At 44.7% G+C, this 16,093-nt stretch overlaps 1 protein-coding gene across 2 annotated transcripts; it reads right to left on the reverse strand.

Moving 5' to 3' along the window:
- Positions 1 to 2,333: 2,333 nt before the first annotated feature.
- LOC310687555 (retinoic acid-induced protein 3-like) lies at positions 2,334 to 11,137 on the reverse strand. 2 transcript variants are annotated; one of them, XM_083462787.1, is made up of 5 exons: positions 11,006 to 11,137; positions 10,496 to 10,665; positions 7,682 to 8,643; positions 6,183 to 6,241; positions 2,334 to 5,025 (listed from the first exon to the last, which is right to left on the reverse strand). In XM_083462787.1, exons 3-5 carry the CDS (start codon positions 8,595 to 8,597, stop codon positions 4,933 to 4,935), a joined length of 1,068 nt encoding a protein of 355 aa, XP_083318913.1. In that variant the 5' UTR covers positions 8,598 to 8,643; positions 10,496 to 10,665; positions 11,006 to 11,137; the 3' UTR covers positions 2,334 to 4,932. The 2 variants fall into 2 exon arrangements, with proteins under 2 accessions (XP_083318913.1, XP_083318912.1); XM_083462786.1 differs by lacking the exon at positions 11,006 to 11,137 and having other exon boundaries at positions 10,496 to 10,861.
- Positions 11,138 to 16,093: the final 4,956 nt, after the last annotated feature.

The raw sequence follows: 16,093 nt of genomic DNA on the forward strand, positions 1-16,093 counted from the left end.
AGTTAAACTATGGAATTTGTCACCACCAAGACATGGGGATGGCCACCTACTTGGGCTGCTTGAGAAAGGGGTTAGATAAATTTATGGAGGATCAGTCTACCAGCAGCTCTTAGTCCTGATGGCTGTGTACTATCTCTCCAGTACTGGAGGCAACATGTCTCTGAATACCAGTTGTCAGGGAACATGAGTGGGGAGGATGCTATCGTGCTCATGTCCTGCATGTGACCTTCTCACACAGGCATTTGGTTGGTGGGAAAAGGATGGTTAACTAGATGGGCATTTGGGCTATCCAATCAGGGTCTTCTTAATTTCCTGTGTCAGAAATCAGTCTGTCCAGTTGCCATTGGTACATTTGTAGAATATGATCTGTAAACAGATTAAGCCTTCCTACTTCCAGCTTAGTTGGCTAAACACATTTACTCTGAAATAAGCCTCACTGTGTTTAAAAGGATACATTTCCTAGTATGTTTAGTATTACTGATATCACACATGAATGTTAGCAGAACTAAAGCTGCTTCAGTACAAGTAAGCCAACTGATGTGTCATTTGTTTCCTGGTGGGACACTTGAGGGAAATATACTGAGCTGACCTTATCAGACTGATCCATAGTTTTTCCTTGTCCTCAAAGGATGTGAGAAAAAGAAGCAGCTCTGTGTTAAAGTTTGTGCAAAGGGTGCACCCCAATGTGGAGGGCAAGAATTTTACCCAAGGCTGTTGTTGGACCAGTAAGGGGGCACAAATCTAGAAAACATATTCCATAAACCATCCAGAGCTGAACTTGTTTATGTGATGCTCCCACAATGCCTGCTCTCAGTTAGGAGTGCAAAAGTTTATAAACATTAAACTTTATAAACTTTTGCACTCCTAACTGAGAAACTAGGCATGTTGATTGTATAGCTTGCGGCTGAAAAGGGCTAGCAATGGTTAAAAGAAAACACCTCACATTCAGGCAATACTGTCACACCCAGGGGGAGGAATGAGGTATCAAAGTGTGATGAGCAGAAATATTGGTTGAAAATCTGATGTCAGACTCATGAATTCGCTTATTCAGTGCATTTTTTATCCGGGGAAAGTCAACACTGATGGGAGTTGCATTCGCATAATGTCTGAAGAGCACCACGTTGGCCATCCCTGCCATAGAGGCAAGTTCCCTTGCTTCCCTTTGTCTCACCTCTTTTCACTGCCCTCCAACACAACTTATTTTTTCCTCTTCTACTTCCTATAGCATCTTTGCTGCTTTCATCTCATGGTTATTTTTGGCATCTTTCTGCATGTACCGTATATGATCCCAGAAGCTGTCACAACACCTCCCCACCCAGCACCCTCCTTTCTCTGTGCAATGCAAGGATCTCTATGAACACACCCAGGCACACACATGCCATATAAACACAGAAATGCCGGTAATTAAAAATGGTCTGGGAGTGTCATGATGATATATGAATCATACTTCTATAAAAAAATATTCTTTTCCTTTTTCGGGGTTCATTGGCCATGAGACAAAGAGGGTTGAAGACTTTAGAACAGAAGTGCAGGGAACTTTAGGCCCTTTGTGTGTTGCCGAACCACAACTTCCATCAGCCACAGGCAGCATGGCCAATAGCCAGGCACAACGGGAGTTGTGCGTCAGCAAAAGTTCTCTTAGCAATATGATCTCCTATGGTTCAGTCAGAGATGCCAGTTTCCCCCCAAGATTGAGGGGGCGTAGCATATGGTACGTGCATACGACATCATGCATGAGGCGCATGTGTGTGACATCACTCATGGAGCATGTGCAGCGTCACGTCCTCTGGAAGAGACTGAGCACTCTGGCAGAGCCAAGGTACTGAAGCTGTGATATGTCATGTGTGTGATGTCACACGTGTGCAATGCACGTCAAGCCCCTCAATACTGAGGGGGCTGGGCTCCCTTCAAACAAATATCAAAGGTGCTGAAGACACCTCAGTCCCCTAGAGTTGACACACCTGGTCGCAGCCCCTTAGATATGCGAAAATGCACCCTTCAGTATAGTACAGTGGTACCTTGGGTTACATACACTTCAAGTTACAGACTCCGCTAACCCAGAAATAGTACCTCGGGTTAAGAAATTTGCTTCAGGATGAGAACAGAAATCATGCTCCGGCGGTGCGGTGGCAGTGGGAGGCTCCATTAGCTAAAGTGGTGCTTCAGGTTAAGAACAGTTTCAGATTAAGAACGGACCTCCAGAACGAATTAAGTTCTTAACCCAAGGTATCACTGTATCTTGAAACTCTGCTATGGTCTTCGTACCTATGCAAAGTCCTTTGGTGGATATGTACCATTAACAGAAATTGTCAAAAGAACACATTATCAATACACACCGTCTATAATTATTTATTAAATGCAGACCAATGTGTTCCGTGTGGTATGAGAAATAAACAAATAAATAATAATATAATACATTTACAAGCACACAAGCAAAAACAAAACCTGAAGAATCCTTTCCCACAGGTTAAGGAGCAAAATTGTGCACTCCCCCCTCCCCAATGGATTTTAATGGGAGCATTGTTAAGCACAGGATTAACGTATCCCATTATAATCAATGGAAAAAGAAGCTTGACTTTCTCTGAATTGTGTCTTATTTTTCTTGAGCCAGTTGTAAAAGAGTTTCCCCAACTCCCCATTAAAATCTGAAACAACTTTCTGGAAGTGTTTGCCATATGGGTAAGGCTTGTGATCGCTAGTGTTCTTCCCCATCTGCAATCATCATATAAAGCAATCATATAATATCAATCTTAATACTATTATGTGCTGTTCCTTATATAGCCAAAAACTGCACCAAGAGGAAACTATCAGCAGGAACCCCAAGGTTTGCAGAAGTATAGAAAATCTTCGGGAAGGTGCGAAACTCTTAGGAGGAAACCACCTCTCCAAACAGCCCAATGAGGAGACTGAGCAAGCTTAGTGACAACAAAATTGTGACTGGTTCTTGCAGGAAGGAGAATGGAATACCAGGACAGGGGGAATAGAGCAGAGCAGAGTGGGAGGAATCCTGAACAGCAGCACTCCAATATGCAACATTTTGCTAGAGGTTAGCATTAGTATGTCCTAAAATGCTGTGGTAAAAGAGTTGCAGGAAACCCCACTGAGTTGAACGAGGCTGATCCCAGAGTAAGCGGGTATAGGATTTCAGCCTTAGTGGCATTCAGTGAATTCCCTCCGCCACCACCATTATGCTTCCAAAGTTTCCCTTTCTCTATCACTGAAATCTGCTAATAATGACAGGCAGAAACTCATGCGGAGAAGATCTATAGGTAGGGATTTTCCCCCCAGAAGGGTTTGACTAACTGCTCTCTGTAGAGTTGTTGCCATGTTGACTTCAAGAGATCATGTTTATCTCTCATGTAGCTTTGGCAGGAGATGGTCATGCATCAGTTTGCCCATCCCATCCCATCCCTCGATTTCTTGCAATCTGCCTCCACCACCCCCCGCCCCACCCCCCATAATGCATTGATTTGGTTGTTCACACCACTGTTCACACACTCAGAGGACTTCCTTATGTTTGTGTTTGTGTATTACATATAGTCAAGGGTCCTCTCTACACAACAGCACATAAAATTTGCATGTCCTAATTTATAGGAGGAGACGCATATTTAGAGATAATTATTCTAATCTACTATCCCGTTTCTATGCTGCCACACACCACTGCCTTCAAACTGCAGGGTTGTCCTCTGCAAAGCAGAGCAATCTCCCCATCTCCCAGCAGTCTTAATGTTAGGTCCCCTAAGCAGGCTCGGTGGGCTTGGAAGTCTCACCAGGGGAGAGATTAGGCATCCGTGGCAAAAGCAGGAAGCCTGTAAAGAAATCTCATTCAAAGCTGTACACAGTTTTAAAACCTGTTTTCTTTCCCCCTCCCTCTGCTTTCTTCCTGTGTTCAAAGCAGATCTATAGACAGTTTGGAATGACTTTCACTTTTAAAAATACTGCGATTTCCTGGTTTGAAAACTGATTTGTTTTTGTTTGGGCCACTTCCCTTTGTGACTCAGTTCCACAAAATCGGGCAGGGGGAATTTGACAGGATTTGAGGACAGCAGTGCTATTACAGGCCTGGCATTGCACGTAGGACTAAAGACAATCACTGATACAGGCCACCTCTTAAAAGGAAGACATTTGGAGATTTCGCAGGCTTCTAAATGGTACAGTACAGTTATCATCGAATATTCCTGCAAATTCCAATGCTTCAAAGGCGGGGGGGGGGAGGTTAGGAGAAAACGCAAATACATACATTTCAGGTATTTGGCCTGGGCCAAGAATACTCCTTGAGCTTTACTCACATTTTTACTCACAGGGAACCCCACGAGTGAATGGGTTGGATATAATCTTTCCTGTGTTTTGAGGAGAAAAACAAGCTTGGGCAAAATGCTGAGGTATAGAATTCCCTGTGGAACTGAGAGAAGCCATAAGCCCTATTTGGGAGACTGCCTCTTAAGCAATTGCAGCTGTGGAGGGGAAGAGCATGGCTAGGCTCACTGCCCCCCCCCAATTTATGGGATGCCCCCCCCCCCAGGTGATATAGAATCCTGTGCAAATCAGGGGTCTAAACCACACCAAGAGCTCCATAGAGAAAGCTCCATGCTGCAGACCTTCCCCCTCAGCACTTGGGTGGCAGAAGGCAGGGCAGCAAGGTAGCAAGAGTGGCGTGATTGTAACCACACGAGGGGAGAGGCTACCTCAAAAAAAGCCTACAGCAATTCATTAAATGAAGGAACACGGTAAAAGAAAACATTATAAAGTGCCAAGTGTACAAAGGCAGATATAAAAGGTGTGCAGGAGAAAAGGACAGGCATCTTCCTTCATCCGCTGCAGCGCTGAGTTCTGTCCCTGATTTAATAAAAACTGAAGCACCGCTATATCCATGATGATTTCCAGCACCTCTGCAGACTCAGAATGGCTTCTCTGGCATTCGTAGCAGGACGGCTACTTGACACCTTTCCCTCCAGAATACTCTTGGTATGGGCTGGTTCGGGTTTTCGGCCGTGGGATGGAGAAATCCTGCTGGGGCTCGAGGTTCTAGGCAAGAAAAGAGGAAGGAAGTGGAATTATAAGGTTTTTAAGTGACATATGTTCTGTTGAAAGTTTCTTTTGAGAAAGCAGAACTGTTTTTTAACTAGGTTGAGGAAGAGACTCAGAGCCCCCTGCCCCAACTTTTGCATTGGCAGGTTGGTAGTAGTCAACTTTTCCCAAGACCTAGAAGAAAATCCAATGCTTGGGTCACTTATAATGGAAGTGAGCCTGGGTTCTTAATCCTTCGTTAATCAGGGGGTAAAGGTCAGCCAAACTCTTAAGTCTGTAGTCTTTGATTCCTGATGTGGCAGGCCTTTTAAGAAAACCTGTCCAGACAAAACTGCATGCTAGATACATTACCACATGGTTAGTTTAACATGGAAATATACTTGAGCCAATGGGGCTGGGTTGGGCTCGTGAAAGCTTTTGGTAGCTGCAAAACTGATTCCCTTTTAATTATTTTTCTAGAATGCTGCATAAGGTGAATAAAGTGCTTCAGTGTGATCCCAACCCCTCCTTCCCCAGTTACTGGCATCTTCCGTTCGAAGTTTGGACATGGAAACTCCCCACAATCCCCTCTCTTTCTTTGCCTGTTTAGAAAGGAAGCAACTCGTCCACCATTTGCTATAAGCACAGAGACTCATCACCTCCACAGCAATCATCTTTGACTGCTTGGAGGGGAGAGGCACACATTCCTGACTGGTTAACAACCATGTGATCAGAAGGAAGCATCGGCTTCACTCATACTTGACTTTGTTTGTCTCCAATAATATCAGCAGTGGCATTAAAATGCTCACTGAGTGATCTCAGGTTGGCTCGGACATTGCATACAGGGCCCACTATACAACTGCAATTTACAGCAATCTGCAGTTTACAGCCAATTCTATTACCTGCCCCAACATACACTATTCTGTTGTCTCGATGCAGCCAAAAAGAACTCACGTTACCCAGACGTCAAATGCAGCTTGTTGGCTGAGTTGTTCTCTGTGTCCCACACAGCCCCAAGACCACATAACCTCATGTGAGTGGCAGCTCCACCACCAACTCGAAAATGTTGAATAATTATCCAAACATGTTGAAATTCCTTCATAGGCCACTTGATTGAATGAAGTTGCATTGCAACGAATCATTCCCCTACTGAAAATCAAAGACTGTTTATTTACCTGCAGCTGGAAGTGAGTTGAATATGGAGGATATGAAGGGCCACTGTTTGCATTTGGAACTGAAAAAGACAAGCAAGGGGAGGCAGTGAGTCAGTGTATTTAATATTGCCACAAAAACAAAGAAAACTCCATTTGCTTCCAGACAACCATCTACAGCAACAGTTGTGTATACACAATACAGTTAAAGCATCCTTGGAACTATAGCTGTGGTCAGGGATGCTGTGGGCAACACTGGCCTCTGTTCCTTCTTCCCGTTCTCACTCCTCTTTGACACCCTCTTGCATCTCTCCCAAAGGCTTGCATGGCTGTTTGTTACAGCAGCCCTGGCTTCAAGCTCTGCAGGCAAATGGTGCCTCTGGGGCTGGCCAGGGGGTGCCTCCCAGGCCCCTGTGGGGCAGTGTGAGGAGCACCTCTCTTTCTGGCAGGGTGGGCAGCTCAGAGACTGGGCTGCCCAGAGGACTCCCAAGGAGAGAGGAGAGGGGAAGAGGCTGAGGGAACACTCCACAAGCGAGGGTGTTCAAAAAAGCATGAGAGGCTGCCAGCCCTGCAGGCAAGGGGTGACATAACTGGGCTCCTGAGCCCCACAGGGGTGCCACAGAAAGAATGTAGTTGCTCAAGGAAGCTGTGGAGCCAAAAAGGTTGAAAACCTCTGATGTAGTGTGTACAAAGGCAGCCCAGTCCAATTTGTATTTACTCAGAATGAAAGCCTTTGTCTTTTGCATAAAGGAAGGGCTGTAGCTCAAAGGCAGAGCATCAATGGGTGTAGCCAGGGGGAGCAGGGTGGGGCAGCTGCCCCCCAAATCAATAAAAATAAATATAAATACATAACTACCCCTGCCTAACGAAAGGCCTGCCCCCTAACAAAAATCCTGGCTACGCCCATAAGAGCATCTGCTTTGTATGCAGAAGTCCCTGGGTTAATCCCCAACATCTCTAGGTAGGACTGGGAGAGAACTCTGGCAGTGGGTTAGATACTGGGCTAGATGCCCCTAATGGGCCTTATTCCCAGGTAAGTGCATCTAGGATTTCAGCCACCCAAAAATATTTCCCATTTTGGGACCTGACTGAATCTTGATCCATGTGGTGTGCAACATGTTGATTTGAGATTTAAGATTTAAGAAAGAAAGAAAAGTGACAAATGAATGCCATAAATCATTATATAGGCATTGGCTATATAAGCATTTACTTAGGTGGCAGTGAGCCTGCATCACAGGAAACACTAGGAAGCTGGCCTCCCACCTTCCCTGTGGCCCAGAATTTTCCTAAAAAGTGCCTGCCTTTCCAAGGACACTTCCAGTGTGACCCTCTTTGTGCTCTGCAACACCAAATGAGAACAAGGGAAGCTGTCATAGGGAATGCTTTGAAATGGGTTAAAAAATAATAATTCAGCAGCATTCCTAAAACAGTCTAAATATTTTTAGCTTGCCAAAGATGCTCTCTCTGTCACACAAAGCACTTGCCAGTCCCAGACATACAGGCATTGCTATGGATAGCCATACCTTGCGCGTTGTCTTCCTGAGCATAGGCTCGATTCTCTACTCCGTAGGTTTTTTTCAGGACTTTAGGCTGGCAGGCATCATTCTCCGGAGGGTAGTCTCCAGGCTTCCGTGGAGTGGTGAGGAAACAGAGCTCAGGCACTGCATATATCATCAGGAAGACCCACCCATTAGCTACCAGAGCAATGCTGATAGTGGGATCGTCCCATTCTGGCCTTTTCCCAAAGTCTGTCATGAACACGCTGATCCAGGCCACCCAGATGCCTATGGAGAAGAGGGCTGTGAAGAAGGTGTGTGTGCCATGCCTCTTCCACCTTCTGTATGACCCACAGAAAACAAAAGTGGAGACCACAAAGAGGAGGGCTATCAGGAAAAGCACGTAGATGAGAAGCAGAACGAAGTCCACGCGGCTTTTTTGTGTCAAACCTTTCGTGGAGTTCAGGGCTCTCAGCTCTTGGCTGTTGATGGCTACGTACTGTATGGCGATAATAATCTGCACAATGGTCAGGCTGATGGCGAAAACCAGCAGCGCCAGTACCGAAAATGGGCGTCTTCCTCTCACCAGCTTGATGAGGTCGAAGGCATGGGCCAGGAGGCAGGCGAAGCAGAGGGCGAAGAGGACCCCGAAAAGAAAGAAGCGGGTGGGAGCAGTCCTCTCGTTGAGCCTTATAATGAAGGCAAAAGTGAGGCCGAAGATTCCTAGAGTGCCCAGAAGGAAGAGGAACTGGACAGGGATCAGGCTTCGCTTTGTGTTGTCTTGGACTTTACATACAAGGAAAATGAGCACAACGATCAGGATGGCTGTGATGACAGCACCAGCGGTAGCAAAGGATTCCACAACAACGCCCCAATAGTCCTTGGTGTCACAGAGGAAGTCATAGTCTCTATCTAAGCCTTGACAGACTGGCTGGGAGGTCATGGTGCCTCAGGATAGCCCTAAAGTGGATGCCGCCTTAAAGGAAGACCTGTAGAAATTAAGAGAAGCATGATAAAGCATGATTTGAAAAAGAGAGTGAAATGGACTACAACCCTACAATTCTATGAAGGGGATAATATCAGAACAGCTGAACCAAGTCAGACACTACTTAGAGATGTCAAAGGAATCAAATAATTATTAAGCTGATTCAGATAAAGCCTTATTTCATTAACTGAGTTATGGATTATGGAATCTAGGCATATGGTGAACTAATCTAGTAGTACCATTATATTTAAAAATATTATTTACTACTGTGAGGATCGTGTAATCAAAAGGCATACATTTTGTAACTCAGGTATAGTATTTTCAGGGTGCAATTGCCTTTTGAAGTTTCAGACTAAAGAGCTATATATGGCGTGGCTTGAAGTTTGGCGGTGCAATCTCCAGCGGGCATTACTGGTTGCTTTTTGCCTTCTGCACAGTCAAACTTTGTTGGGTTGCTTGTTTTTACAAACTTTCAGAGTGGGGAGTCCAAAGGAATGAAAAATGGAAAGCGAAACTTCAACAGAGTTACTGAAAAACAAATACATATCTCTTTTCCCCATGAAAAATGCCTCTCTCTGTGTGATTATGTGTGTTGAGTGCGTACAGAGGTACCTCGGGTTACAGACGCTTCAAGTTACAAACACTTTGGGTTACAGACTCCACTAACCCAGAAATAGTATCTCGGGTTAAGAACTTTACCTCAGGATGAGAACAGAAATTGCGGCGCGGCGGCAACGGGAGGCCCCATTAGCCAAAGTGGTACCTCAGGTTAAGAACAGTTTCAGGTTAAGAACGGACCTCCAGAACAAATTAAGTTCTTAACCCGAGGTACCACTGTAATTGTGTGTGGGTCTGACCCCACTGACTTTAGGGTCTGGCGCTGCCCTCTAATGGAATGTGACATTTCGGGGCAAATGTGGGCCAGCAAATTTTAATGTTTTGAGTCAGGCCCCAACTGCCTGCAGGTGTAGGCGAATGCACCACATTCTCCAAAGGACTGTCAACACTGTATCAAGCAGGAACACCCCTTTCCTCCATCTGCTGTGTCCTCAGAGACATTCCTTCAGATAACTGAATACAGAAAACTCACCATAAAGACTGAATGCAGGGTAAGTTGCTTCTTCTGGTGAGAAATTTCCAAATCAGAACCCCTATGTGTCATTTTAACATAAGCACTTGCCTTGGTTGTACAAGGGCCAGGCAGAAATCCCCCCACCCTCTCCATTTCTGAGAAAAAGAAAAATACTTTTAAGCACTCAGGCTGTAGACCTATGCAAACTTGCTGCCAAGTAAACATGCATAGTACCGGGCTGCAAATCATTCATTCACTGCCTGGTTTGCTACCCTCCACTTAAGGGTGTACAGCTATCTTAAAACCACATGCAGCTGATAGCTAGAGGTCAAACAGCCAGATCCACAAACCAATTAAACAGTGCTGCATGCGTTTGAACAGAATGAACACATTGACGCCAACGGGACACCAACTTGCTTAATAATAGCAGGGCTAAATCAACAGAATTCCAGGTACTCCAGTTAAGACTTGCTAGCTGTGAGAACGCAAAATAAATCTACAGGGAAGGCATGCTTTGCGCACCAGTGCGCATACACAAATAAGGAATTTTTTGCACTTTTCAGATTCTAGGAAAGAGCCAGAGAATGGCTGTCGATGGGTGTCTTTGTAATGCTAAAAACATGAAAGGAAAATCCCATCTGCAGACTAGCAATCCAGAAACGAAGCTACAAACTGCACCACAGCAGCATGCCCTGGGGTCAGGTTGAGAAAGAGCCACAGGACTCCCTCCTACCAAACCTCTTGCTCTATGATCCCATCACGGTAGCTTTGGTCTTGGATTTACCTTGAGTGTGCTCTGTGCTCCCACGGCTAGATGCGTCTTCTTCAGTAGCAGAGGGCAAACCAGGGAAATTCCTGCCGCACACCCACTCGGCAAATAATCTCAGCTCTGCTCGTTCTTCTCTCCCCGAGCGAGACAAACAGCGAAATTGCTCTCTCACACTCTAAGGGCAGCTTTAAAAGCAAATGAGGAAAAAAGCAGAGATGATGGAGTAGGGACACGCCTATTCCAGTTCCACTACTCCTGGTGCTGTTATAAATATAACGTCCCGGTGCCAGGAGATGAGGTAAAAATGTCTGACGTCAACAGGACAGTCACCCCAGCAGCTGGGTGGGGAAGGATCCTGCGCCTCTCCCCACCCCACAATTGAATCCATGACCATTCTTCAAGTCAGTTGATAAATTGCACCTCTCTGGGAGTTGAGAAACCAAGAGGATATGGGCTGGTGGGAGACCCCTGGCCAACAATAACACCATTGTGCTCCTCCTCCCCTTCATTGCTTTCTATACTTACCTAACATTCAGCTGTTAATGTACTGAGAAAGTTCAAGAGTGACCACGAGGAACAGTCTTTTAAGTCTCCCTCTCTCTCCCTCTCCCTCGTTCTCTTTCTTCTTTGTACACTCGATCCCTGGAGCAGAAGCTGATCATGCCTGCAGACGCTCAGGAATTTCCAGTGCTTATCCTTCTGAGCAAATCAGGTGCTTTGCCATCCAGATCAGCTAAGAAAAAATATACAGGGGATATGTGCACAGACTCACACTCAGAGCCAGCCCACCTATGAGGCAAGGCAAGGCAACTGCCTTAGGTGGTAGGATCCATGGGGCAGCAGATCTGGCCTCCAAGAATGCATTGCCCACAGCTGTTGCCATAGTGGCAGTGACAGCTGTGGTACAAGCCTTGGAAGTCAGATCTGCCACCACCTTGGTAGCCCCCCACCCAGTGTCACCACTACAGTGGCCTCTTGGCAAATAAGAGGTGCTGCTGGTGACCTCCTACCCCTAGGGAGGAAATGGCGGAGCTGCCCTTGGAGTCTCCTAGGCTCCGCACCTGCCCAGCTTGATTTAGAACAGGCCTCTTCCCATGGGAGCATGATGGTCTTTGATTCCCTTCAACCATCGGGTAAGGTTGATTTGACACACACCTTTCTTCCCAATGTAAATTTTCACTCACCCCTTTGTACCCAATGTAGATCTTTATTTCCCCCTTCTTCTCTGGCATTTTGTGGTTCACCTCTGGTTCACACTGCACTTCCTACAAGTACACTTCACCACGGCCAAACTGAGAGTGGAAAAAGCAAATTATGAAATTTGCTCTGTGTTATTACTTCAAAATGGGTGCAATGTATGAAACTAACCTGATATAGGGTAACTGTAGGTGTCTGCCACAGGCATCTTAACTGGGGAAACCATTTTGCTGATGTAGTAGCAGAACATATCTATTCTCAGTGTTCAAATTAAAGGAGATGTGATGCCCAGACACTGAAGTCCAGTGCCAAGGGCCTTCTGGCGGTTCCCCCACTGCGAGAAGCCAAGTTACAGGGAACCAGGCAGAGGGCCTTCTCAGTAGTGGCACCCGCCCTGTGGAACGCCCTCCCACCAGATGTCAAAGACAAGAACAACTACCAGACTTTTAGAAGACATCTGAAGGCAGCCCTGTTTAGGGAAGCTTTTAATGTTTAACAGACCACTGTATTTCAATACTTTTTTGGAAGCCGCCCAGAGTGGCTAGGGAAACCCAGCCAGATGGGCGGGGTATAAATAAAAAATGATGATGATGAGCCCCCTCTCAGCTACTATTTTTCAAAGGCCACTGTGGGCATCATCTCAACAACAGCTGAGGAGGTGACTCAGGAGGTTGTAGATTTCCTTAAGGTCCCTTTACCTTTCCCCCGGTTGTGACTGGTGCCAATGTGACTGGTGGGGCGGGAGGCAGGAAGGTCAACGTCCAAGGGAGCTAGAGCCAATGGCAGGCAGAGTCATCACAGCTAGTTGCAAGAAGGCAGGCAGGTGAAGGCTGGCTGAGGGCAGGCTGAGGTTGGTGGGGCAGTGCCCCATACCCCCAAATAATCTGAGCAATGGACTCTGGTTACATACTATTGGAAGCAAGGAAGGACAAATGGTACAGTGGGTGCCTCATGCCAGATTTAACTGCCTGGCAGCTGGGCAGTACCCCCCCCCCTAATAGGAATTGGAGACAGAACTTCTGGAGGAGCAGAGGTGAGCCAGTCAATGATCCCAGCAGACTCGGCTCCAGAACAGAAGGAGTCTGTTGCAAGTCACATAGCCAGGCATGAGGAAGGCTTTGCCAGAGCAGTGAAGTCTGAATGGGAGTGCAGGTCATCATTTTAATATTTCACCTGGGCTGTCCAAATACCTGAAGTTAGCCCTAGGGGCCCAAGCAACGCAGGTGGAACCACACCCTGAGCTAATCTCGAATATGTTGAGGCCACGTGAAACAGTCTTTTGGCTGGTTTGACAGCAGCTTTGCCAAGAATGCTTTCATTGATTTTATTCTAAGAAGCGTCAAGCGACGATGTGTAAAAAACAGAAGAGAAGCTATTAAATATTAAATGCACACGGCAGGACAAGGCACATGCTATTGTGCCCTGTGTGCTTTTGATTGCTGATAACTATCATAAGGGACACATAGGATTTGGGATTTCTTCCTGCGGCCTAAATAGCCTCACAATGGAAAATGGAGAGTCAAGATGCAGGCGGGGAAGATATCATCTAAACAGCGCTGTTTGGCTTCACTGGCAGAGACTAGGGAGGCTCTGACCAACGTCAACAGAGCCAAGTCAGAAAGTGTCTCTGTGTGCAGCAAACCCTCTTAGAGGACATTCAGCTATAAATGGGACATTTAAAATAAATAAATAAATAAATAAATAAATAATAACTGTGGATATATTAGTTTTGAGACTTAGTGATTTAAATAGGTTTCACCCTCTGTCCTGTCCTGTTTTTTTGCTGTATCATCACTGTGATGCCACATTCACCCACCCCAGAATTCTCCATTCAGTGCTGTTATCTTATATGGGACTGTGAATCAGAGCTTCAGAATACTGTATTTGCTCTGATAGCTGAAAAAGCAAATATAATCAGGGCACCAAGTTCAGTGACAAATATCCTTTACTATATACTCTGGGTGTGGCCAAAGACACATTTGATAATGTCACTAAAAGTTAAGAGTCCCATATAAATATTACTAATAATATTACTAATGCTAATATTTATTTTTATTTTGTTCCATCTTAGTATGGTTTATAATTCATGATGCTTACTGCAAATGATGTTTCCGTCTTTTATTTTAGGCTTTGAAACAACAGTGTGTGACACTGTTCTTTAATATTGCCATTTGACAGCTCAGAAATTCAGTCTGAGTCTGAGATACAGTATATATTTTGCTCCAGCCTTACTGTGCTTATGTTAGCACATATCTGAACACAGGTTTTCCTGCTTCAGATTTGACACTACACAGAATTCAAGAATCTTTCTATCCCCTGAAAAGAAGGTATCTGTTCAGTCTTCAGCAACGCGATGCTGTGGGGATTTCACTTCAAGACAGTACAAAGTGGCTCTCTCTCTCTCTCTCTCTCTCTCTCTCTCTCTCTCTCTCTCTCTCTGGGTCCCTCTAAACAATCTCTCTCTTTTTTAGTATTCATCTTGATTTGCTTTCACAAAGCTTATGCAGCGGTTAGATTATACCCAGCTTTTATTGAGCATTTGTTCTGATTGGTTTGTGGGGTGGTTATACAGCAATGAACATCCATCCTGCATTCATTCTGACTTGCTTACTGGGGAGTTTACATGTCTCCCCGTTAGTTATTTAGTCATTCCATACTTTTCAATGCATTTCCCTGTCACTTTCCAAACCATAGAAAGTTTGTGAAGATTCAAAGTCCAGAATAGAGCTCTAAAGCTTTTTGTCACTAGTCAAGCCACCAAATGAGACAACCTAGTCTGACATACTCGGGGACATTAGCTATGTCTCATCAAAGGCTGTGAGTACCATTTTTCTGTGCCTACAGGAAAGGGAAGGGACTGGGAGGAGAGATAGCTAAGAAAGGGAGGATGAACAAACAGGCAACAGATTCCAGTGCTTCAGGAAGCTCTGAAGTGATATTTTGGTGTGAGTGAGAGTAGCAAACATGTAAGCACTGGGAAGGACTACGGCTTGAGCGTGAAAAGAAAAGGGTACCAGAATGTTGCAGAATGTCCCATGGGCAGCAAAGGGGCTTCTTCTTCCATGTTGTTCTTTTCATGCTAAAATAAGGAGGCTAAAATAAAGGGAAACTAAAATAAATCTGGAACTAGAGGCCTCACCTTTTACTTATGTCCTTTGGCATGTTTAACATAATGAGTCATTTGATTCTTACTTGGGCTAGAGTTTTAAGGAGTGGCTTTCCGGTGTAAATATGTGGTAAAGAAGCAGCTAGGGAAAATAGCAAACATACACATCATCAGGGGCACTTTGGAAGTGTGATATGTAAAGCTGCCAAAAGAACACAAAATATAAAGTCAAATGTAAATTTGCTATGATTTATATAGAGAGGGGAAGGGAGAGAAAGTAATGGAAGCGTCAAACAGCACTCTGGACAAGTTTGTTCTGGATCCTGGTACGATGCCATTAATCACTAAAACTATGTATTTTGTTACTGTGACTAAGAAAACATAAATTTTAAATTCTGATAGCTAAACATCTGAGTTTCTGCCTTCATCGGTGGCTCTTCAACAGTTGCTCTTATGAAAATGCTGCTCTTTCCAAAGTTGCAGGTTTGAGGCTGTGGTGCTTAGAAGACCTTCATTTGCTGAAGCTAAGTGATGCTGTTACTGCCCTCTTGGCTGAGGCCCTGTGATTTTAATGCATTCAGCATGTACCTCCAGATGTTCTCCTATTTTGCTAACATTGTTGGATTTGTTGGCATCTCTACAGCAGTTATTGATAAATTAAAGAATTTGTCTGTATTAAAACATTTAGCAGCAGGTCACTCCAATTCCTTTTGTCAAAATCACCAATTTGTGGTTTCTAAAAAGTTTGCATAGGTCAATTGTAGCTTTACCTGCATACAGGATATGACATCCCTTTTTTGCATTCAATGATATAAATTATATTGCAGGATCCACAGGTAATGTATTGTTTGATGTATTATTATTATTATTACTACTACTACTACTACTACTACTACTACTACTACTACTACTATTACTACTACTACTACTATTTACCCACCCTTCACCCTAAGGTCCCAGGGTGAGTTACAATATTGAAACACAATATTAAAGAGTTTAAAACAGCTGACTATGTTCTACTTCTCCTGGTGCTTTTGAAGGTAGCTATCACACAGGTGATTCAGGGTTTGAAATTACATGGATGAGATCCATGATTGCTGATCTGTGGTACAGCTCTCACTAATAGTTTGCATAGATTTGAAAGCTGGCAGAATGATACCTTTAGCAAGCCATTCAGTATTTGCTAACAAAAGGTAGCTTTCTCTTATTACCAGGTGATAGGAGATGCTGGATGGAAATCTACCGCAAATGAGATATATTGCTCTTTGTTACTTGACACCTCATTTGATGCAGGAGGCTTTCTCTAAACA

Source organism: Podarcis liolepis, assembly GCF_965112155.1.
Source record: "Podarcis liolepis genome assembly, chromosome: 10".
NCBI lineage: Eukaryota > Metazoa > Chordata > Lepidosauria > Squamata > Lacertidae > Podarcis > Podarcis liolepis.

Bases quoted from the DNA above. Each gene is read 5' to 3' on its own strand.
- LOC310687555 (XM_083462787.1), bottom strand. From the start codon at position 8,597: ATGACCTCCCAGCCAGTCTGTCAAGGCTTAGATAGAGACTATGACTTC. The intron at 6,242-7,681 runs GTATGGCTATCC...TGTCTTTTTCAG, and splicing joins TCAGGAAGACAACGCGCAAG to TTCCAAATGCAAACAGTGGC. The intron at 5,026-6,182 runs GTAAATAAACAG...TTTCTTGCCTAG, and splicing joins CAACTCACTTCCAGCTGCAG to AACCTCGAGCCCCAGCAGGA.